At 46.7% G+C, this 24,363-nt stretch overlaps 1 protein-coding gene across 1 annotated transcript; it reads right to left on the reverse strand.

Moving 5' to 3' along the window:
* Positions 1-112: 112 nt before the first annotated feature.
* TMCO1 (transmembrane and coiled-coil domains 1) lies at positions 113-19,752 on the reverse strand. Its single transcript, XM_036387611.1, has 7 exons — positions 19,628-19,752; positions 18,473-18,550; positions 15,063-15,122; positions 11,446-11,492; positions 10,802-10,869; positions 7,136-7,280; positions 113-440 (listed from the first exon to the last, which is right to left on the reverse strand). The coding sequence occupies exons 1-7, from the start codon at positions 19,695-19,697 to the stop codon at positions 342-344; spliced, it is 567 nt and encodes a 188-aa protein (XP_036243504.1). The 5' UTR covers positions 19,698-19,752; the 3' UTR covers positions 113-341.
* Positions 19,753-24,363: the final 4,611 nt, after the last annotated feature.

Below are 24,363 nucleotides of genomic sequence, written 5' to 3' on the forward strand. Positions count from 1 at the left end.
TCTCCCTCAGACGCCTTTTCACCGTCAGGGCCCGCCCCGCCCGGGGCGTGCCGCTCGCCAGGCAGCCGGGCCCGATCCCCAGCACCCAATTAAGAGACGTTCTTAACATAAATTAACATGCCCATGCCGTTTATTACTCAGAAACAAAGGTCGCGTTATCTTCCGAGAGAAGTTTCTTGGTTGGATGAACGAACAACTGCTGGTGGAACCCTCGGAATGGATGATGGCGTCAATACTGCATAGCCGGGGTTCAGACGGGTGATGCCTGGTGCAGAATCCCTGTTGTCACCTCCCCAATGCAGGCTTGTGGCACTGGCCAGGCTTCCCGTGAGGGCTGTGCTTCAGGAGAACTTCCCTGCCTGAGGTGGGGGGCCAAGGAAGCCTCCTGCCTGCTTGGTGGCAGCGCGGGAGGGAGCAAGGCCGAGCATCTTCTGGATGTTCTGCAGGAGCAACGAGAGAGCACGGCAGGTCAGAGGGTGGCAAGTGTGAAAAACGCCAGCCACTAGGTTTTAAAATTTTAAAAGTTTAATTGTAATATAATGGTTATAAAAATAGTAATATAATTAGAGTAATAATAATTTGGATAATTTGGATGAGAACAATGAGGCAATAGAAACAAAGCGTTACAGATGTCCGGGTACCTTTTTCTGGGCAAAATAAGCCAGAAAAAGGACCCACGTTAACAGAGGATTAACCCTTAAAAACAATAACCTGTTACATATTCATACACCTCATACATGATGTATAAATTCCATTCAAACAAAGGATTCTGACTGGTCAGTGTCAAATTCTTCCTCTGAATCCTAATGGTGTCATCATGGCTGAGCGAGGCGGGAAGAAGTTAATTTCTTCTGATAATGGAGCAATAAATTCTCTTTCTCTGAAAGATTCAGGTGTCCTGTGGCTGCTATCTCAGTGCAAGTCCTTTCTTTAGAAAAAAAGTATCCTACATAGCATAGTTTCTATTTTAACCTTATGTTATAACCTAAAACTATATTTAACACACTCCCTAAGAGAATTAATACAGCATCACTTTCCAACATAACACATATAATATTCATTTGAATATTCACAAAAAGCCAATGATCAATACAAATTTTTCACAGCAAGGGAAACAAAGAGCAAGAAATCTCAACTCTGCTCACAGAACATCTGGGGCTGGAAGGAAGCTCTGGACATCATCCAGTCCAATACCCCAGCCAAGGCAGGGTCACCTGGAGCAGGTGACAGGAACACATCCAGGTGGGTTTGGAATGTGTCTGGAGAGGGAGACTCCACACCCTCCCTAGGCAGCTGTTCCAGTGCTCTGCCACCCTCATTGAAAGAATTTCTTCCTCACACTGAGGTGGAACTTGTTTAGTTCATGGCCACTGCTCCTCATCCTATTGCTGGGCACCACTGAAGAGTTTTGGCACCATCTTCTTGAAACCCACCTTTGAGATATTCGTGTGATAAGATTCCCTCTCGGTCTTCTCTTTGGACTAAACAGGCCCAGCTCCTGTAGTCTCTCCTCTTTAGAGATGTTCCAGACCCCAAATCATCTCTGTGGCCTCTGCTGGACTCTCTCCAGCAGCACAAGTAAAACCTCCCCACTTGTTTCAACAGATTCAGGTTCTCACCCACATTGTCTAAATCCATCATATATTGAACCTCTCTTCCTATGTGCTCAAGCAGCTCATCATGGAGCCAGACAAGAATGGCTGGGCCATTCTTCCCCACAAAAGCCCAACAAAAGCCCCTGAACACCAAATCCATATTTTGGACAATGATTCTTTCCCGTTTTCAGCTACACACCCCACAGCCAGCTGTCTTTACACACCCTATTTCCATAAAATACCATTGCAATTTAACTGCAGTGCAGGTTCCCAGCAGTGCTCATGGGCAGACTCTGCAGCCCTCGGTTTTCCCAAATTCCAGAAAGCACTGCTGGTGCCGGCCATGGGAGCTGGAGCCTCCTAATGCAGCTGGAATTTGGGACAGCAGCATGGCAACCAGAGCATGTGCCAAGTGCAAGTCAGGAGCTTAGGGCCAGAATTAACATGAATGCCTGTTAATTGTTGTGCACACAGAACAATGGGGCACTGGAGACGTGCAGGATAACAGGACATATGGAGCAAACCCCAAAACCTGACTATTGGGATGACCTCATCTGCATCTGAGCAGGGTGTTCCAGTGGAAAACAACAAACAGGGGAAGAGCTAATTAGCAGAGCCAGGCATAAGCAAAAAAAAAAAAAAATCACAGCAAAATATTTAAATGTGAATGTTTTTCTTGATTTTTGTGAAATTTCTTTTAAATTTCACAACAGTGCAACTACAAAGAGCCCTCAGTTCTTTCAGTTTCATCCTCCTTCACAGTAAGGGAGTCAAGCTCAAGATGCTGCTCCTGCAGTGAGACACAGGGGAAAGAAGAAAACAACTGTGTCCTCCTTGTGTCACCACCTGAGGGCTGGCTATCAGACAACAAAAAGAGGAAGGATTCTCTTCAAACCTGAGTGCCCTCTCCAAAATAACTGTCAGGAAAGGTCAGACAGCAAGGCACAGAGCTCTTGAGCTTATTTATCATGGAAGGAGAATAAACTAAAGAAGAAAAAAGGGGGGAAAAGGAAAAAAGGGGGGGGGGAAACGGTGGGGAAAAAGGGAGGGGGGAAAAGGGAGGAGGGAAGGGGGGAAGAAGGGGGAGGAAGAAAGGGGGAAGGAACAAAAAGGGGGGGAAAGGGGGAAAAAAGGAGGGAAAAAGCAGAAAAGATGGGGGAAAAAGGGGAAAAAAAGGGGAGGAAAGGGGGGGAAAAATGGGGGGGAAAAAATGGGGGAGAAAAAATGGGGGAAAAAAAAGGGGGGGAAAAATGGGGGGAAATAAAAGGGGGGAAAAAGGGGGGGGAAAAAAGGGGGGGGAAAGGGGGGGGAAAAGGGGGGGAAAGGGGGGGGGAAAGGGGGGGGGGAAAGGGGGGGAAAAGGGGGGGAAAAGGGGGGGAAAAAAGGGGGGGGGAAAAAAGGGGGGGGGCGAAAAAGGGGGGGGGCGAAAAAGGGGGGGCGAAAAAGGGGGGGGCGAAAAAGGGGGGGGGGGAAAAAGGGAAAAAGCAGATAGTTTTGCAATTCCGCAGTAGCTAAAATAAGATAAAATCGAGGTTCATTTCAGCTGGAGATTATGAAAAGCAAGGCTTCAACCCACACACAAGGAACAGAAGAAGAGGAATTACATCACGTTTAGCCCATGGCATACATAAACCAGCCACTGGTTGATGTTCAGCAACTGAATGTGTATGAGAGCATTAACTCCTTGCTCTGGTTCCCCGCAGTGCTTCCTGGATCAAGGCACGGACAGAAAGGAGCAGCCAAGGGGCAGAGCAAGCACACCAGAGGGTGCTGCAGAGCCAGCAGGAGCCGCGTCCTGTCAGCCTCCAGCGGCTCACCCGCGGAGCAGAGATCCAGCAGGGATCCATGGCACCAAGGAAGCGTGCACTGCCTCCTCCCCGTTCCTTCTGGCAGGGAGAAAGAGGTGCTAAAGTCGTCTGTCTGAATTCCAGACTACAGACACTGTCCAGCATTACCCTTCCATGCAGTCTCCCCCTGCTCTGGAAGGCAGAAGGCATCACACACCAGCTCCAAAGCACGTTTTGCTGGACAGCAATCCTGAAATCTACACCTGGAGACACCAAAGATGGGGCAGGGTCCAGCAGAAACCTTGTCCTGTCTGCTGTGGGCCACGCTGGACAAGGAAATCTGCTGAGCCTGCTTCCAACACTAGCATGATCATCACCCTCAGGAGCAAGGAGGGAAGAGTAAATATTTAGGGATCCAAATCCCTCATCTGAGCTCTTCTGGTCTTCCCTCAAATGACTGCAGGAAGCACAGGAGCTGCTCCTGCTGTGGTCTTCAAACCCAGAAGGGACCTTGGACAAGGCAGCAAGCAGCTCCCTGCCCTAGGACCAGGCTCTGTGGGAAAGCACAGTCCTGGCAGCAGGGATGATTGCTGGCTCCCCTTCCCACATTTGGTGATTTTTGGTGATTTTTTTTTTTTGCTTCTCACTAAAATGTATTCCCAAAGCAGCACCCTTTGGACAGGTACTTTGCAGATGCTGCTACTCCTGGGGACCTGCTCCTGCTGTGGTCTTCAGACCCAGAAGGGACCTCAGACAAGGCAGCAAGCAGCTCCCTGCCCTAGGACCAGGCTCTGTGGGAAAGCACAGTCCTGGCAGCAGGGATAACTGCTGGCTCCCCTTCCCACCTGGGAATACATTTTGGTGAGAAGCAGCCTAATCTACAGTTCAGATGTGTGTGAAAAGGAAGTGAGGAGCAGCAAACAGCCCAGGAACAGCAGCACATCCCTGTTCCCAACCAGCACAGGTGAAGGCTGGGAGCTCAGAACCAGGAGCAGCCACAGAGGATGTAACCCTGACACTGCAGCTCCCACCCAGCCCAAGAGCAGACTTTCCCAGCTGAAAACCCAACAGCTCAAGGACCCTTGGAAGGCCTCTCCCAGCAGCCCTCCTCTCTCCAAACAGGAAGGCAGGAGGAACTGGGGGACAGGATTTACGTGCCAGGGAGAGCTGGGAACAGCGCAAAGGAAGTTACTCACGGCGAGGTGACTATTTTGGGAGATGCTGGCCAGGTCACAGGCAGCAAAGCTTCCCAGTCAGTGTTTGAAGAGTTTCTCACCCCCACATGAAGAGAGTCCCTGATGCTGCTCCTGCCTGTCCCACTAATGTCACTTTAATCACCGCCCAGGCAGCCTCCCCTGCATTTCCCACCAGGTTGCTGTTTTTTCACACACACCCGAGTTCCTGCTCTACCTCTGAGCTCCACAGGAACATCTCTCTTCCCTGTCTTTGATGGTTTCACAGGCAGCTACAGGATTTAAAGAAAGACTGAGGGACTGTGGCCTCCTTTCTTTGTTCACAACCTTTTCCCTCATTTTGGTACATCTGCACTCCTCCTTGTGTGTCAGCTGCATCAAGCCAGACACCAACTCCCACACCACCACTTGTCTTCCCCTGGGCCAGCACCTGTTTCAAAGCCAACCTGGCAAGATTTCCCCTTCTGCACACAGTGAAATACAAAGGCTCACAAAGCCTTCACCTCCAAGGTCACTGAAAGCACGAAGTGCAAGTCTCTGGCACCATTTTAAGCCCTTAATTACTTTCTTGCCCTCTCCCCCAGCCTGTCACAGCTCTGCTCTTCCCAATGCTGTTATCACCTAGGTTCTTTCAAATGGCAATAAAGCCACGAGCAGGATGCCAGCAGCAATCACAGCTTCAGTTCTGACCTCTTGTGCAAACTGAGGTGTCCCTGCCCTTCCCTGGAGCAGCAAGGAGGAAGGAGCTGAGCTGCCTGACAGCTGGAGAAGTGCAGGAATTGTTAACCATGATCACGTAGATAATGCAGCACTATGCAGATTGCAGTCTCACACCCTTCTCCAGAGCAATAAACTCACTCTCCTCCTCCTCCACAGGGACATCATAAGGAACTCTCAAGCACAAGGGCAATTTTTTTCCCAGAAGTTTTATGGAAAGCTCAACCCACTGCAAAGAGCTTGGCATTTCTGCCCCTCAGTTCATGGTGCCCACAAATTTCATCATATAAGACATCAGGAAATACCCAGCATTAGAATTAACCACAGGAATTATATTTTTGGACAAAACAAATGAGGGATTTTTTAGAAAGAGAATTCCCCAGTCAACCCAAATCATAATCTGCAACACTGAAAAGAAAGGACTTTCCATGTAACTGGGAACACAGAGCAGTACCAGCCAAGATTGCCTGAAAGAACAGCATCAGACCAGAATTCCAGAATTCTGGAAGGTTAACTTAAGAGCTCAGTATGTCTCAGTGCTTTCAAAGCAGAAAACCCTTTTCTAGCCACTGGGAAGTGAAAGTTTGTCCTGCAGCAAAGGCAGTGAGGAAGCCCCTGCCTGGCCTTTGGTGAAGCTGGGTCTGCTTGGGGAGAGGGGTGCCCAGATGAACCCCCAGATGTTCCTTTCAGCATAAATGATTCTGCAATTCATTATCTGCTTTTGCACAGGGATCTGGGATCCATTTCAGCACAAGCCCAATACAAAGGGCTATGGGGAATTCCATCCACCAGCATGCACTTTGTGACTAAAGGAACTCTGTCAAGGAGCTGCTCCATCAAGCTCAGCCCAACTCCTGGCATTACACACCACCTCCCTTTGCTGATCTGATTTATGTCTAAGTCCCTTAGTCTGAGTTTCCTTGGCACCCCTGAGGAAAAGCAACAAGGGGGTTAAGGAGAAAAGCAGCAAGAATTCAGGAAGTGGATCAAAGAAAAGGGAAATATGAATACAGAAGGGAAGGTAATTTGCAGCTACTTACACCAGCATTCATCCAGAGTATATTAACCTATCCCAAACACCCTGTGGGGAAAGTGGAAAAGAAAACACACTTCCTGTTGCACTGAGAAAGCCCTCCTGTCCTCCCCAGCCATTCTGCCACTTGAGCTGCCAGTGAACTTTCATGAACAGGTTCCTCTTCCAAAAGGTGGGACTATGGAGCTTTGCTGGAGAGCTCTGTGGAGCCTGCTCTTGGCTACCATACCAGAACCCTCTCTGTGCCACATCCCTAATGCTGGGAGAGACCTCACACCAAAGGTACAGTTCTTAAAATTCTGAAAAAAATCAGGCAGCCAGCAAAAATAGGAAGGACAAACCCAAAAGAGCAGCTTTAACTCTTTCCTCACTTTTCTAGCAACTTTATGGACTGCTGAAACTTTTACAGAGCTGCAAGCCACCTAGAAAGTTTCCCCTAAAGATGCTGCTGTTTGTAAAGATGCACATATTGCTGTAAAAGTTGTAATTACTAAGGAGCAGGATTTAGATCAGCTTCTGATAGAGACAATCTCTTGGTATGGATAACTTGTTTGGATAACAAGTTATCACACAGGCCAGGAATCCATTTCTGCCAACTGTGTCCCACAGCCCTGGTGCAAGCCTCCAGCCAATCTTCCAGACCCATCCAGGACAGCGATTTTAATGATCCCAACCTAGAACTGCTTTGAATATGAGGCACAGGAATGAAGACAAACACAGAAACCACACACAGATCCAAGATTACATGTGCACCACTCCTCTTCCTGGATGAGATATATGCCTTCTCTGCTCCAGGGAAAGTGTACTCACCTGTCTGATTGACATGGTGCAGAGAATGTAGAGGAAGATGAAGGAGCAGTCAGTGTAATCCTCACCCAGGAGGTTGCGGTGGGAGAGACCTTGGATGTACGAGAGGGGGATAAATGGAAGCTTTGCCACCACTCGGCCATCAAATCTGCAAAAGAGAGCACTGCATCACCCCTGGAGACAGCAAGGAGCTTTGGGATATGGCAAGAACAAGTGAGCATCTTCAACAGGCCAGCAGAGCAGGTAAGACCACGGGGAAGGCTGAAAGGCCTTGCTGCCTTCTCCAGCCCCTCTCCCCACACTGCACCAAGGAGTGTCACAGACATCTTTTATGAAAAACCCTTTCTTTAAGATTTTTCCTCTTGAGAAGCTGAGAAGCCTCAAGAACAAAATGTAAACATTGATTATCTGCTGCTGTAGAATGCAGCAAGTAGATTTTTGATTGGCCCATGTTGGATGTTTCTAATTAATGGCCAATCAATTAGAATTAACCACAGGAATTGCCCAGCTGGCTCGGACAGAGAGTCCGAGCCACAAGCCTTTGTTATCATTCTTTGCTATTCTATTCTTAGCCAGCCTTCTGATGAAATAATTTCTTCTATTCTTTTAGTATAGTTTTAATGTACTATATATCATAAAATTATAAATCAAACCTCCTGAAACATGGAGTCAAATCCTTGTCTCTTCCCTCAACCTGAGACCCCTGTGAACACAGTCACACAAGGAGGATAAAGACGTCTCTCTCTCCAAGCCCTCCACAGGGTAGGACTCCCTCAGGAACACTTTTACCATAATCAAAGTGTTTCCTAGTGGTTTAAGTGATCAACTGGACAAGCTGCTGGTTCATGAAATCTCAGTGTTTTGCAGTTTTCTGGTGCATTTTATTTCCAAGTCAGATTTAGCAGATCACTTCTCAGAGCACAGTCAGCACTTCAATAAAAGATGAATGACTGTCACCCTGCTGTACTGCAGTTACTGCAACAAGACAGACCCTCTGCTTCAAGCAAAACAGCATTTTTTAAACCACAGCATAAATCAAAGACACCTTTTCCTTCCCTGGAGCAGCTGTGCTCCTCAGGATGCACAGGAGAGCCATCAAGGAACACTTGATAGCCCCAGTTTGTCTGTGGAGATGAAGGCAGTGCAGGGGCAGGATGATACTGCATATTCCCAGCACATATCCTGCTCCTGGAATCCCTCCAGGCCCACATTCCAGGGCATCAGGCAGAGTGTGAATTTTGGCCAGTTAGCAAAGATTTCTCCCAAGCCAGACCAGTCAACTCAATCTTTTGATGTAGATGTGTATGATGCCTCATCAGCATGTGCATATTTGGATGTTATTTTCTCTGCATGTGCTGATTTTTGAACAGGTGTTTCTTGTTTCAAGAGATCCTAAATGAGCTTTCTTTCCTGTGGAGATGCATTCACACAGCCACGGCTCAAACACACGCCAACTTTGTTTACATCTCACAGGCACTTTGGCAAAAGAGCTCAGAACGGATGTTTATCTCCCTGCAACATCCCCCAGTGGCTTCAAATTCTGCGTTATTCCTGCTGGGAGAATGACAAGTACTTCAGCAGTAGCACCCTCAGGTACCTGCTTTGAATTCCAGCAGGTTTTCACAGTTATCAAGAGGTACCAGAATGCACAACTCTTAGAGTAAGGCAGGGGAGTGATTGCATTAAAAAGTTCCTGGCAAGAGAAAATTGAGACACACAGAAGGTAATTTGTGCCCCAGTTGAAATCCCTTGTGGCTTGGAGGCCACTGCTGCTGCAGAATCTCACTGCCATAATGAACCTTTTAAACCACAAGAGTGCCTCAGCTGTTTGTCTTGAGCACAGCATTCTGCTCTTTGGGTTTAAACCAGCCTTGCTGGCACTTCCAACCTGCTGCCCCAGCACTGCTGGCACTCCAGGAATGACAGGGGAAACCATCCCAGTGATTTCCAGTTTGGCCAAGGGGGCACTTGGCGATGGGGAGGTGCTCAGGCAGAGGAGCAGCATCTGCACAGTACCTGTCCAAAGGGTGCTGCTTCCACACAATTCCTACTCCTTCTTTCCCCAACAGCCATGAACTCATTCAAGAACAGGAAAAGCAGCAAACGTGGCCACAGCCATGGCAGGTGTCAGCCACCCTTTTCCTCCTTTTCCTGCCACACCCACAAGTGCCTCCATGGATGCTCCTGCTGCTCAGATTGCCTCTAAGGAAAGAGGCAGTTAAATAAAAGATAGGCCCCAAGGCTGACATCATCTGCTCAGCAGCATGGTCTCTGTGGGCAGGAATCCTCAAAAGAGGAACAAGACAAGTAAACTTAGTAGAAGTTTATTGGTTTCTTCTACCTTTTTTTTTTAATATCTATGGAAGGAGGAACAATATGGAATTTAACCCAAATCAACCCCTTCCTAAAGTTTTTAACAAACTTACAATTCTGTAGCACTTGTTAGTCACAGAATGCTCAGAGGAACTGCCTCTTCCCCCTCTAGGAAAGAGGGCACAGTGGGGTAAAGCATTTTTAGTTTGTTTTTCAGTCTACTTTAGGGGCAGGTGTTGGTGTTTGTATTGTACCCAAAGAGCAAGGCAAGCACATGGAGGTCTCAAGTGCAACCCTACAAATGCTCCCTCAGAGCCCTCATTGCTCATGATGCACCTCCAGCCCTGCAGTGAAATGAGACATCACTGACTCAAGACTGAACCCAAATTTTAAAATCCCCCAGTGCTGGGCTGCTTTGCTCTGCTCAGAATGCTGAAGTCTGACTAAGCTGAATAAATAAAGGATCCACACAGTGGCACTTCTGTTACTATGTTACCCCATGTTTGCAATTTATCCACCCACAGATCTCCAGTAAAATAACAATTGACTGTATCCTGGGGACTGCCAGCACAGAAGCCAAAGGCTTTGGTGCCCAAGAATGTAAATTCCTGTTTGCAGGGCAAGGATATTTCCCAGATATCAAGCAGCCTCCTAAAGGTTATCCTAACAATATTCATGTCATCTTCAGATTTAACAGCCAACAGTTCACATTTCAATTGAATCAAGTTTTAAAAGCCAAGCACAGCCTTTCAGATTTGCACATTTGAAACAAAGCTGTCTATAACTGTGCAAACCAGTTTGGGGTTTCTTGTCTGTTTGTTTTTTTAACTACACCCTTCCCAGGACACTTTTAAAACAAATTAAGCTTGGAGCCTATGCCTGGACCTGTTTATATCTGGACTGTTGATTTCCTCAAGTAGGGCAACAACAAACTCTGCAATTACAGCTCATTTCTAAGGGCAAGGGAGCTGACCCAGTTTTGTTTGCAAGAACACTCTTTGGTCACACCATCACAGCAAAGCCAAAGCAGCTGAAGACTGAAGATGTTTGCCTGACATGCACCAAACTTGCCCTAATCAGGATATTCCCATGCAGAAAAGATATTAAAGCTGTGTCTAGACTGAATGCAATTTGTTCAGTTTGGCTGTGCTCAGTACTCAATGTTCCCTCTAGAGCAGAAAGTGTATGTGATGACCAAACTACCACTTCTTCAGATGAAATATGAATCCATTTATTTATTTATTTGTGGTTCTTGCCTGGACAATGTCACTGTCAACACTTCAAGTGATGAAGGGAATGTAGAAAATATGTTCACCATAAAAATTTCAGGAAACAATGCAGGAAGCTGATACTTACATGGAGTTGAACATTCCCATCAAGGCAGTGAAGCAGAAGCCAATGGCAAACATGGATTTCATCCGAACCTGCAAGCAGAAAGTCAGAGAGATTTAAAACAGGCCCACACTGAGGTATTACAGTCTCACACCCTTAAAAACAGGCTTTGTACAGATCACTGAAATCAACAGGGAAAAAGGGATGGCCCAGGACACAGAGGGGTTGTGAAAATGACTGGAGAAGCCCCCAGGAGACTGATGGGAAGTGCTGCTGCAGGGAGACAAAACCAGAAAGTGCTCAAGAATTGTCCTGTCACCTTGCACAGGCTGGTTTTATTTTTTCCTTAAGCCTATAAAACCCACCAGGGGGATTCCCAGGGGATCCCAGCAAGGGATCATTGCAATGACCAAAGTTAGAGGGAGCCACAAAAATTAATTCTACATTGAAAAACATCACGGAGACCTATAAAGATGAAAATAGCTAAGGTTTGGCATGAGATGAGGCAGTAACTCTGTGGCTCAAACTAAAATCTCTAGTTATTAGAGAAAATCCAGAAGGACCTTTCCAGAGGAAAGGCAGCTTTGTTTGCCAATTGAACAAAGTCTTTCTGTTGGGAAACTGACTGAAGTCTCCAGCAGCTGGGAACTGGCTTTAAATGTACATACCATTGACAAGTCCCTGTTGTTATTCTTCAGTTTCTCTTCTTGTCTCTCTGGAAAGACAAAACCAACAGTTATAATCAGTTATGTCAACCTAGAAACCAGAGTGTTTTCATTTCCAGGAAAACTTAACCTCTTTGGCTCTCCAAACAAATAACACTTCCAAAATCAACTCCAGCTCTCTTTGCCAGACAGTAGAAAGTGAAAAACTCCACAGAGCCAACTGCTTCTCCAGCACAGCAACATGCAGCAAGTCAGGCACAAAGAGAGGAGGCGGCTGGAATCACACATTCAGCACTTTTGAAAGAAATGCACCCAATGTGAGATTTGCTAACTCAACCAACTCACACAGGAGCATGAGCACTGCTGCCAGGAAACAAAAACAGTGCCCCTCTACCACAGGTCCCAAAGGGAGCAGTGATCCATTTGCTGCACACCATCATAAATATATTGAATAAGTGAGGATTTCCTTCTGGAGGTTTCCAAAGGGAAAACCACGCACAGAGCTGGGAGCTGCACCTCAGCAATGTCAAAACCCTGCTGGTCTTAATAATGAATTTTGCACTCTTCTCACACCTAGGAGATTCTCCAAAGAGGAAATAGATTTCCTACATGAAATTCAGTAATGAGTGTATTACTGTGCTTTGCAGGAAATATTATGGAAATTTAGTCTGTCCTTAAATCACCACAGGCTTCAAAGACACTCAGATTTTCAAGAGGGCATTTTCCATGACTCTCACTGGAGGGCTGCTCTGGCCTTCAGCATCATCCACTATCTGTCACCTTTCCTGTCCCACATCCCCTATCATGCTTTGGATGGATCCAGAGGGGCTGGGAAGCAACAGCCAGCTGAAGTAAGGATGTGGATAATGAGGGAATACCCAAAGAACAGCATCAGTGAAGAGGGGAGGATGCAGAAGGACTGCCAAGGCCTATCCAGCATGGGAACTTTGAGGGATCCAGAGGGGCAGCCAGGGCTGGGAAGCAACAGCCAGCTGAAGTAAGGATGTGGACAATGAAGGAATACCCAAAGAACAGCATCAGTGAAGAGGGGAGGATGCAGAAGGACTGCCAAGGCCTATCCAGCATGGGAACTTTGAGGGATCCCCACTGAAATTTCAGCACCAGAAACTTTCAGTATCAGAAACTTTCAGTACCACAGCTCAGAAACTCCAAAATTTCTCTCCCAAGCCCCTGCTGAGCACAGGGATTCACAGATACTGTTATGAAAAGCAACAGCAGCACCCCTACCAATTCCTCAGAAGGCTCTTTGCTATTTCCACTTGCTCCTAACCACAAGCCATCCCCTCTGGCAGGAACCTTTCAGACACCTGTTTCCTGAGCAAGGTAGAAAGTTGTGTCCTGGGACATTTCAGCAAGCACAGGCCAGCTCTTCAGGAATCACATTTGGCACAAATACTTGTTTTTTCCCCTCTGCTGCATAATTAACCATCTATTTAGGTGGGCTAAAGGTTACAGGGAGGAAAGAACACAGCTCTGATTGCTCAGTATACCTGACCTGGCTCTCACCTATTTCTACAGGTTCAAAATGAGTATGTTCTGGCTGATCTACCAACTTATTGCTCTATTCCTCCCCAAATCACACATCAACAGCCTGTTAAGCACTTTGCTGGGTAGTTTACAGCAGGGAAAAGGCACACAGAAAGAGGACTGGGTTACCAAGCAGCTCCCTGGAGTCCAAAATCATCTTACTCTGCTCATTGGAACACAAACCATGAGGATACAGGGATAGAGATTTGCCAGGACTGGGGTTTTTTATTTTGTTTTAGTTTTCTGTCCATCCAGCACTCGTGTGCACTCCTGGGAATGTCACTGTCCTTTCTTCCAGAAGCACATGGACACAGAAAGCAGCAGCAAGGTCTAAAGTAACAAATCATCCCTTTAAACTGAAATGACAGAAGGCTACATCAGTGCTAAAGGTGTCCTGTTCCAGCAGTGCCCAAGGTGATTTAGACAAAATGTGACAATCCATTCATTTTAGAGTTTAAAATAAAGGCTTTTAAGTAGGAAACACCAAATTAAGCCTTCCCAAGCTACTTTCCCCCTACCTCCTTGTGCACAGGCATGATTCATGCCTTATGAAACCAAGTAGTATCATCTACACACCTCCTGTCTTATTCTGTGTGCAGAACAGATGGCAACTGAGGCAGGTCTGTACCACAGCTGCTACTTATCCATAAAGCCTCAGCTCAATATTTATTTTTTGTTAACTAAAATGGTAGAACTTGGAAGAACTCCAGGACAAGTAGATTTGCTGTGACAACAATGCCCCATCTTGCAGAATGATTTGACATCCAGTAAGTTACTGAGATCAGAGATTTCAACTGAACAGCCCTGAGTCATTTTCTGGAAGTCCAGTGTGACATTCAGGGTCTGATTTTTCAGGAGCACCAAGAATTCATCTTTGCCTGAACACAAATGAAATACTGAAGTTATGCAGCATTTGTTAAAAAATGAGAAAAAAAAATCATTATCAGAATCTTAGGCTTGGCCAGCAAGCATCACAGCAAACAAAATCAGTGGTCGTTTCCTAAGTTCTGATCTTTGTCCCTTTGTGCTTTGTTTTCCATCTGCAAAACAAGATTATTTCAGTGTATAAAAACTGGTGGAGCATCTGAAGCCCTCAGATTCTACTGTTTATTGGTTTAGTCCAAGCACAAGTCAAATATTGTCTGCTAGGAACACAGCTCGGATGGTGCCCTGCAAAAAAGTCATTGTCACCCTTTCTTTATTTAATGTTATCTGCAGTTGGTGCATATGGTCACTTTCAAAGCTGCCTTTTCCACCAAGCAGTGCTCATCCCACGCAGGGATTAGTCAAGATTAAGAACTGAAATGCACAAGAGGAAGCATTTTGGCTCCTGTCCCTTCAGGAATCTAACGACAACAGGTTTTCTACCTAGGAAGAGCTGTTTGAAGATGTGTTTATAATTTCCAAGCTTTGTACAGATCAAATGACTAATCCAGCTACCTGGTGTTACAGAGGAATGAGGAAACCAACTCCCAGGAGCTCTCAAAAATGTTCCTGCCACGATCTCTGTAATAACTTAACTGAGCTTTGCTGCACGTTGCGATGGCAGATCCTCCTAAAAACTTTAAACATCTCTTTACCTTGTTCTTGCTCAGTTCAGTACTTAAAGAGTTACCCTAACCCAGAAAGAATTCAGCTTACTGACAATGAAAAAGAGTGGAAAAATAAATCACTGCCCAAAATTGAGTAAAACTGATTTATCAAGATTGAAATTTACCTAAGCATGGTTATAGTTAACATGAACATCTTCAGCTCTAAAGTGTTCAAATGAAGGGGAAAAAAAATCATAATTTGAGTTCTACAGCTACAGCAAGGCACCATGCACTGCAGCAAAGAGCTTTGACAGCTGAAGTTAGTAACAGCCATAGATATCAGGGCTAAAATGGGAGGAAAAGTCAGGGAGCTCAGCAAGAGCTGCTGCTCCTCCCAGTGATCACCAAAACCATCAGGAGGCTGGCTGTCTCCTGCTTGGAAGAGTAAGGCAAATGAAGAAATAGTCTTGAAAGGAAGGAAAGGATAATCACTTCCATCAGTTTCTCAACTCTCCACCATTCCTGAGGTGCCAGTCTTACCTATCTTCTTTTTCTGCTGTCGGCCTGCTGATTCAGTTATGGTTTCCTTCTTCTTTTCCACTGCAAAATGAAAAGATACTCCATCATTTCTGCACAGTGATACCACCACACCTTTTCCACACACCAAACAGAACATTTTAGTCCTCTGCAGAACAGGGGCACAAAAAGCAGCTAAGTAGGACTGAGAACATGTTCAGAATCAAGAAGTTATCAACTACCTACACCAATCACTTCATAATAATAAAAAAAAAAATTCAAAACCCTGGACAAGATACAAATATATTTAAAGGGTTAATTTTGAACTCTGTCAAGAGCCCATGGCACTGTGGACTGAGCAGTCTGGGGACAAATTTGGCTCAAGCCACCCTTGCTGATTTGTCATTAGTATCAGACAGTACTTTTGATTCAGCAAGTGGGATGAAAAGAGCTTTGTGGCAAGCTCTGCTCCTGATTATCTGCAGTGGGAAGCAGAATACAGGAAAGTCTGTGTTCTCCTACATCCCTTCTTCACAGGCAGGCATTCTCAGGGGAAATGCTGTCCAAGCAGGCAGCCACAGCCTCTCCATTCTTCAATTCATTAGCACTGAAGCATTTCCAATATTTTAAAGCAGAAGCCTAAGGTCAAAGGTACTAAAACCCCACATGAGACATGCACTGAGCACCTGCCACCAACCACCACTGCAGCAAGGCAGGGCAGCAGAGCCAGCACAGGGACATGGGAACACAGCAAATGTGCTGCAGAGGAGGTTCTGGCACAGCAAAAAGGGCTTTTCCAGGAAGCAAGAGACATTTTCATTCAAGATAGAGTACTCCAGAAAGCAAGGATGATGAAGCATGACCATGGTCTAACATCCTTTTTTACTTTAAACTCTCTGTATTTATGCAAAGTGCAGGTACCATATCTGTCACAGACATCTTTTATAAAAAATCCTTTCCTTAGGATTTTTCCTCCTGAGAAGCTGAGAGGCCTCAGGAACAAAATGTAACCAATGGTTATCTGCTGCTGTGGAATGCAACAGGTGCATCTGGGATTGGTCTCATGTGGTTGTTTCTAATTAATGGCCAATCACAGCCCAGCTGGCTCAGACAGAGAGTCCAAGCCACAAGCCTTTGTTATCATTCTTTGCTATTCTATCCCTAGCCAGCCTTCTGATGAAATCTTTTCTTCTACTCTTTTAGTATAGTTTTAATATAATATATATCATAAAATAATAAATCAGCCTTGTGAAACATGGAGTCAGATCCTCGTCTCTTCCCTCATCCTCAGACCCCTGTGAACACTGTCACACCATATCCCAACCAAAGAGCCTGGGCTCACTGTGAGCTCACAGACCCCTGAGTGCTGGGGCTGCCCTCCCTGGTGGAGCACAGCTCAGCACAGCCTGCTTGCACAGCCCAGGGGAAATGAAGGCAGCCAACCTTCCAAGCCACACCAGGATCTGTAGAGCTGCCTTAGAAACGCCTGTGAGTCAGTCACAACTGCTCAGAAAATCTCATCAGCCCAGACAAGTCACCTCAACATCATCCCTCCATGGCAACAGAGTGAGAAACAATTGCTTTTCCCAAGGAACAAGAGGATCTCTGGTGGGCAGGGAGGGAAACAGGGAGCTTGTGTCCCCAGGGAATACTGGAGAGGTGTCAGATGCCACAATGCACCCAGGGCTCACAGAATGCTGTCTCCAAAACCTTCCCTGTGCCAAATCCAGCTGGAAACCCCATCACCCCACAGCCCCAGCTCTAGACTCTAGGCAGTGCTGTTAAAACTCATGCCAAGCCCCAGGAGCTGCCAGCCCCAGTTCCCTCAGGGCTGCCCGTGGGAACATCCACACCAACAAATCAGAAATTCCAGGGACAGCTTTCAGCCCTGTCCATTGAGCCCTACATTCACCCAGAACAATCCCTGCAGCAGCCTCAGGCCAGGCTGAGCCTCTCCCGAGGAAGGAGAGGACAGGAAGAGATGAAATTAAGGAGTAACAATGTCTGCTCAAGCACACTGCCCAGCCCCTTTGTTTTTGCAAATCCTAAGGATCTGCTAGGGCTCTCACGGGAGAGCTTAAAGGTCTCCAATGTGTTTTTTCCTGTTTCAGATGTGTTAGATAACAGCTGAAAGGTGTGGCTCAAGTGGTCCACTTGGCAAGCTGTAAGCCTTCAGGTCAGCCAGCTGTCCTCAGCACAAGAGGGGAAAGGAAAAAAGCAAAGCTGAATTTTTACTGACTCCTTATTCAGCTTCACCTTTTTTGTGGTTGTTGTTGGGGGTGGGGAATCAAACAAGAAGCTCAGAAATTAATTGAGACACATGAACCCTTCATCACTCCCTTCACAGATGACAGCCTAGACACCAGGAGAGCTATAAAAGCAAACAGCATTCAACTCCTTCAGCAGTCATTAAACCCCAGAGATTAAGCCCTGCTAACTGCTTTTGGAACTGAGCAGCACAAACACAAGAGGACACTAAATCTGCAGCTGGCTTTCAACTCCTTCTCTAAGTTGCTCTTCTGGGGCTCATTCCATCCCACACACAGGAGCAGTGGGATTCAAGTGAGGCAGGCAGGGATGCAATCCCCATCTGCTCCTGCTGTGGTGACAAAAGCCCCAAAAACTGTGGGAGCTGTGACACAAACACGGCTGCACTTCAACTCCTGGGTTCAGACTGCCCAGGGGAAGGAGGAATAAGCTGGGCTGCAAAGAGCAGTGTGTGATAATGTTGTTCTCCCAGCATTAAAGAGCACTGACACCATCATGAGATATCTGTAAGGTAAAACCAGCTCTGCTTTGGCCCCAGCTCTCCTGTGCTGTTTCTGTCTCCCACTGCTGTAACTTGGGCAGAATTTCTCATCTGAAATTTGGCTTCTGATACAGACAGGTCCATTTAAACAATCCACGCTCCTGTTCACCATTTCTCTCAATATTTGATGCAGATCTGACGGCTCATCCTCAGCTCCCCTCTCCCCTCACACTTTGTTTACCCCCTCCCAGACCTCCTCTCTATGAAATGAACTTATTTCCTAAAGTTTCCTAACATATTTGCTTCCAGTTTACATTAGGATAATTTGGTTTTACATCAGCTGATTGGTCAGACCTTTTTATGATGGCTTTGTCTTTACTCACCCCCCACCACCAATCACCACTTTTAACCTTGACATAAAATAGTTTTTCCTCATGGTATTCATTATTCAACCCTACTTTTTTATTTCTACAGCCCTCAGATTCTCCTCTTTGCCCCTGAAAGGCAGAAATTGCATTTTTGAACATTTCAGACATTTTGAATGTACTTCAGACATTTATTTCAGACAGGAGGGGCAATTTACACAAGGCAAAAGGTCTTTGGCTGAGCTTCTTCCAGAAAAAAAAAAAAAAAAACAAAAAAAAAACAGATTAAGGACAGAAACAAGCCCCTGGTGAGTACTTACATTTCTTGCTCTGCTTTTCCACTTCAGCCTTTAACCTCTTGTATTTGTCTGTGCGATAGACCAGCACCCAGGTTATACCTGAAACAAACACTCAGCCAGGAGCCAGGCAGGGAAAAACCTCCTGCAGCAACGCTGGTGGCAGGGAGCAAACCCTGCAGCAATTAAACTTTATGTCTACAAAACCCCTGTTCTGCCAGAACCCAGCCAAGGGAGCACAGAGCACCAGCAAACTGCACCATCCCTTCCCTTCAAATCCCCATTCCAAGTTCCATGTAAAATGGAACTGGAAAATAAACCATGAAATGAGCTGTAGGTGTAAAACTGAAACGAGTTTTTAGTTTTAACCCCATTAGAACCCAGCTAAGGGAGCACAGAGCACCAGCAAATTGCACCATCCCTTCCCTTCAAATCCCCATTCCAAGTTCCATGTTCCATGTGAAATGGAAGTGGAAAATAAAAATAAACCATGAAACCAGCTATAGGTGTAAAACTGAAACAAGTTTTTAGTTTTAACCCCATTAGAACCCAGCTAAGGGAGCACAGAGCACCAGCAAACCACACCATCCCTTCCCCTCAAACCCCCATTCCAAGTTCCATGAAAAATGGAAGTGGAAAATAAACCATGAAATGAGCTGCAGGTATAAAACTAAAACAGGTTTTTAGTTTTTACTTGTATTGATAAACCTGTTTTGCAGGTGTGGGATGAATGTGGGGACAGGGGTTATAAAGGGGATTTAGGGATACAGCCCAACACCAGAAACGGGACCTGGGACTTGTGACTACCCCACAAGACACCTATGCAGCACTTCCCTAAAAATCTGTCCCTGTTCCAACCAGTGACATATAAAACCCTTTTCCAGCAGATGAAGTCACCATCACTGCCAGGCCAGGCGATTCCCTCATATCCTCCCACAACAGCTATGGAGGAACCACTCCTTCGCCTTTCACCTCCCAACAGCCTCCCTCCCTCCCTCCTTCCCTCTTGCAGAGAACAGCCCCAGCTCCCAGCGCTCCGCACCGCAGCTCAGCGCTGACCGGGGCCATTCCCCGCCGCCCTCTCCGTGAGGAGCCTCGGCTGACCCCGAGCCCCGTTCCACAGCCTCCCTCCCCTTGCCCCGCTGCCGGGAGCTGCCGGCAGCGGCCCGCCCGGCTCACCCTCGGCGAGCAGCGCGGTGCAGACGGAGATGAACACGATGAGGAGGGTGTCGGCGAACATGGTGCTCATGGTGCTGCCGCCACCCCCGACCCGGCAACGCCGCCGCGCACTCGGAAGTGCACCCGCCACCCGGAAGCTGCGGCCCCTCGTTGCTTAGCAACGCACGGAAGCGACCACCTGCACTTCCGGCTGGCGCCGCCGGCTCCGCGAGAAGCCACGGGAAGGGCGAGGGGCGGGGAATGCGCGGCGGGCGCTGCTCTGATTGGGCGAGGCGGCTGTCAATCTACCGGTAGCGGCGGTGGCCCCGCCCTCCGGCGCCGTGAGGGCGGCTCGTTGTCATGGCGGGGTCTGGGGTCGGCGCTTGGCGCGGCCCGGCCAAGCCTCGCACATCGGGCCGCGATTCAGATTCACAGAATCTGTTCGGTGGGAATAGGCCATTGTGAAAAACGCCAAACATTTGTTTTTAAAACTTTAAAAGTTTAGTAGTAATAAAATGGTTATAAAAATAGTAATATAAATAGAGTAATAATAATTTGGAGAGTTTGGATTAGAACAATATAAGACAATAGAAACAAAGAGTTACGGAGGTCCAGGTACCTTTTTCTGGGCAAAATAAGCCCGAAAAAGGACCCACGTTAACAGAGGATTAACCCTTAAAAACAACAGCCTGTTGCATATTCATACACCTCATCCATGATGCATAAATTCCATTCAAACACAGGATTCTGTCTGGGCAGTGTCAGCTTCTTCCTCTCAATCCTAATGGTGTCATCATGGCTGATCGAGGCAGGAAGAAGTTCATTTATTCTGATAATGGAAAAAAAAAATTCTCTTTCTCTGAAAGATTCAGGTGTTCTGTGGCTGCTATCTCACTGCGAGTCCTTTCTTTTGGAAAAAAGTATCCTACATAGCATAGTTTCTATTTTAACACTATGTTGTACCCTAAAACTATATTTAACACACTACTAAAAATTAATACAGCATCACTTTCTAACATAACACATATAATATTCATTTTAATATTTGTGAAAAGCCAATCATAAAATACACATTTTTCACACTTTCAACCCAAACCATTCTAGGATTCTGTGATTCTGTGAACAGCCTGTAAGTGCATCTCACCAGGAGGCACTTTCTGGGATCAAATATTTAGGAATATTGCTGCCTGCCCTTTACCAGGTGCTGTTGCTGTCTCACACACCCCTTGTACAGGCAGCAGAGGAGTACAGCATTCTGTGATTCACAGGGAATCAAATCTCCCATTGCTCGTGTGTGTAAAATATTCATGGAAGGGATGGCATATGAAGTGCATTAATGAGGCCAGTGCAATGACAGCAAGGATTTGGCAGACAAACTTTGACTTTTATTGAGGCTCCAGCAATTACACCTGGAGCAGCAGAACTAGACCAAACCCATGGGTTGTAATGGGGTGAGGAGACCTAGAAAGCAGAAATACAGAAAAGGAAACAGGGCAGGCAGGGAGGGGCAGGTTGTGCCTGTCCTTACGTAACAGAGGAGTTTGCTGCTGGTGACAGAAGTGCACTGTGGGATTACAGGGGCAGAGTTGAGTGAAAAACAGGGAAAGGAAAAAATCTACCGCCCTTAAATTAAACACAGCATGCAGAAAGAGAAGAAGACAGCGAGTGAGGTGTGAGCTCAGACAGCAAACAACCTCTCTGAGCCTGGGGACAGGCACACAAGGAAAGCAGAGAGCCACCTGTGTGCAGGTGCCTGTGTCAGACGTCACTGGGAGGTGGGAAAAGTCCTAGCACCATGTCCAGGGGACCTCCTGCCACATCAGGGCAAAACTGAGAACTGGATGTCAGCAAAACAGGATTCAGAGCCATCTGGGAGACAGGGATGGAGCTGAGGGTGGATGTTTCTGTTTGGGGTGAGCAGCAGCAAGATGCTGACAGCTGGTGATGCAGAAGGATTTGTGATATACAGAAAAAATTCTTCCCTGTGAGGGTGGTGAGGCCTGGCACAGGGTGCCCAGAGAAGCTGTGGCTGCCCCATCCCTGGAAGTGCCAAGGCCAGGTTGGACAGGGCTTGGAGCAACCTGGGATAGTGGAAGGTGTCCCTGCCAGTGGCAGGGGGCTTGGAATGAGATGAGCTGTAAGGCCCCTTCCAAGCCAGTGCATTCTGTGATTCTGTTTTATTTTGTGCCACCTCGTGCAGTTCCCTGTGCTGTGTGCCATCCTCCACCCTCTCTCCCTCTCTTTAGAGCTCCCTGACATTCCTGGCTGTGAGATGCATCAGCATCTATCAAAGCAGTATTTTGAAATCGTTTCTCAGATGCTGCTGTTGGAAATTATTCACATGGTATCACTTATTGATACTGAGTGGGGTTTTTTGGCAGATGCAGGTCAGGAGGAGATGGTCAGTGAACCATGAACCTCTTTTCTCTGCAGGGTCCATGCTTTGAACTGGAGGTAGAGGTGACAACAGGCTCTTTGTAATTTCATCCTGTCACTTTGAATCACACGGGGATCCTTATCAGCAGATCCTTTTTACAGACAACACACAGCACATTACCCTCAATGGTATTTCCTTTTCAAAACAGCATTCTTGTGCTTTGATCAATGTGTAAAGGACAGATGAGAGTTGGGTGCAGTCTGGTTTGATCTACCAGCCTGGGATATGAGAAAAAGGAAGGCATTTGCATAATACATCGCACTGGTTTCACGAGTCAGGGGCTGGTGTAGTCCACAAACATTCTAGATATAGAAGTGGTAATATTTATGGAGGCAACCTTGAAACCAGATTAGAGAGACACATCATCCCAGTAGGTTTCACGTACTGAAGTCTCCAAGCCTAAACTGAACAAAAGGTTCAGTTGCTTTGCACAGTGTGCTAGTGACCAGCAGCCAGTAAAAGGGTGTGTAAAATTCTCAGTTTTGAGGAAAGGTGCCATCTGAAACTAACTGGGACTTGCATTTGGTTCACTTCTAGGTCACAGCCCTGGCCTGGTTTTGAAAGAGCCATTAACCTGACCTTTGCAAGTTCTCCTGTGCTCTGTATAAAAGCACAGAGTCTTGGGTATCCTGAGCTCAACCCCCTCCAAGAGGCATTTACTTCTCCTTCCCCTGCAGTGTGTCAGCTCCAGCCACATGTCCAGTGGTCAAATGGACAAGTCCATTTTCCCCTGGAGGTGAAATGCCATGATGGGCATCTTCCAGAGAAGCTCAAGCTGGGCAGCACAGCCTGAAACAGCACAGCAGAGGGTTTGGACTGTCCCCAGGCAGGGCAGCAGTGATGGCAGGCAGGAGGAGAACCCAGGAACCTGGAGCTCTCTCTCTCCTGAGGGGGTTTTGCCATCCACATAGAACTGTGTGTCAGTGTTGGGGTAAGAAAGAAGAGCTGTGAATAGCTCCTGGGTCCCAGTGGGGTGTGCAGGAGCTGTGCCCATGGCCAGTGCTCGGAAACTGGCACAGGGCCATGGAAATCCACGGGAACTCATCCCTGCAGGAAGTTCTCATCCATATATAGCACTTCCTTCCCTGGCAGGGGCTGCATGCAGTGCCAGTCTCCCCTGGCACTGCTGGAGAGGAATTGGGAGCAGTGGGCAGAGGGGTCAGGGCTGCTGAGGGGATCCTCTCTCACATCCTGTGGGATGGGGGACATGGCACCTGTCTGCAAACATCTCCACACCTGCTTTGCTGTGTTGAAGTGGGAAGTCAGAAACCTGAGTGAGAGTTCTGATCCTCTCTGAACAGGGCTGGGAGGAACCTTGGGGCATTGCTTGGGCTGGCTCCTGCCCCAAAGCAGGATCAGCACTATTGAACACTTTCCATACAGGAGCATGTCTACTGTTTTTTCTTTATTATTTTTTTTTTAATCCTAGATTTAAAAGTCCTTACTCTCCTTAAATAACCTTTTCTATGATTTAACCATTTTCAACCCTAGAAAATGTGCCTGAATTCTCTTTGTAACAGTGTTCAGCTGGCAACATTTTGGTTTAGTCCCTAAGGGTAAAAGAAACGTATTCCCTTTCTGTTTGTGGCAGCCTTTGATGTATTTGGAAATGGTTATCATGTCCACACAGCCTTCCAGCCCAGCAGATGTTGTATTGCACTAAATAGTTATTTAGTTGTTTGCAGCAGAGACCTTCCCCTGACTAAACATGGATGGGTCCTGCAGTCCTACAAAGCCAGATCCTGGGCTGTTCCTGAGTCCCCACTGGAGTCTCTCCACCAGGCCTCACCTTTCTCTAAGCACGACACCTGTGGATGTTTCTATGCCCCAATGGGATGTTTGCCTTCTTCACGGGGCATCACCAATTGATTCTTTGATCCACTCGACATCAGATCTTTATCTGTAAAAGGCCTGGCTAACCAGCAGGCTGCTATCTCACATTGTCATGGATCATATCACATTTGTCTGCGTAGACTTGCACCCTACGTATTGCCAATCCTTTTTCCATTTTGTTGAGGTCATTTTGACTTTGAATCCCGGCCTCCAGACCACTCACAGCTCTTCCCAGACAGATCCCATTTGCCAAAGACACAAGCATAACTTTTAATCCTGGATTTGGGTCGTTAATAATAATAATAATAATAATAATAATAATAATAATAATAATAATAATAATAATAATAATAATAATAATAATAATAATAATTTATGAGTGCTTTGCAGGACCAGGGCCTGGGTGGGAGAATCACAGAGTCATTACAGTTGGGAAAGACCTCCAAGATCACCAAGTCCAACCATTGACCCAGCACTGTTCACCATG

This window comes from Molothrus ater, chromosome 9, assembly GCF_012460135.2.
Source record: "Molothrus ater isolate BHLD 08-10-18 breed brown headed cowbird chromosome 9, BPBGC_Mater_1.1, whole genome shotgun sequence".
In the NCBI taxonomy this organism is placed as follows: Eukaryota; Metazoa; Chordata; class Aves; order Passeriformes; family Icteridae; genus Molothrus; species Molothrus ater.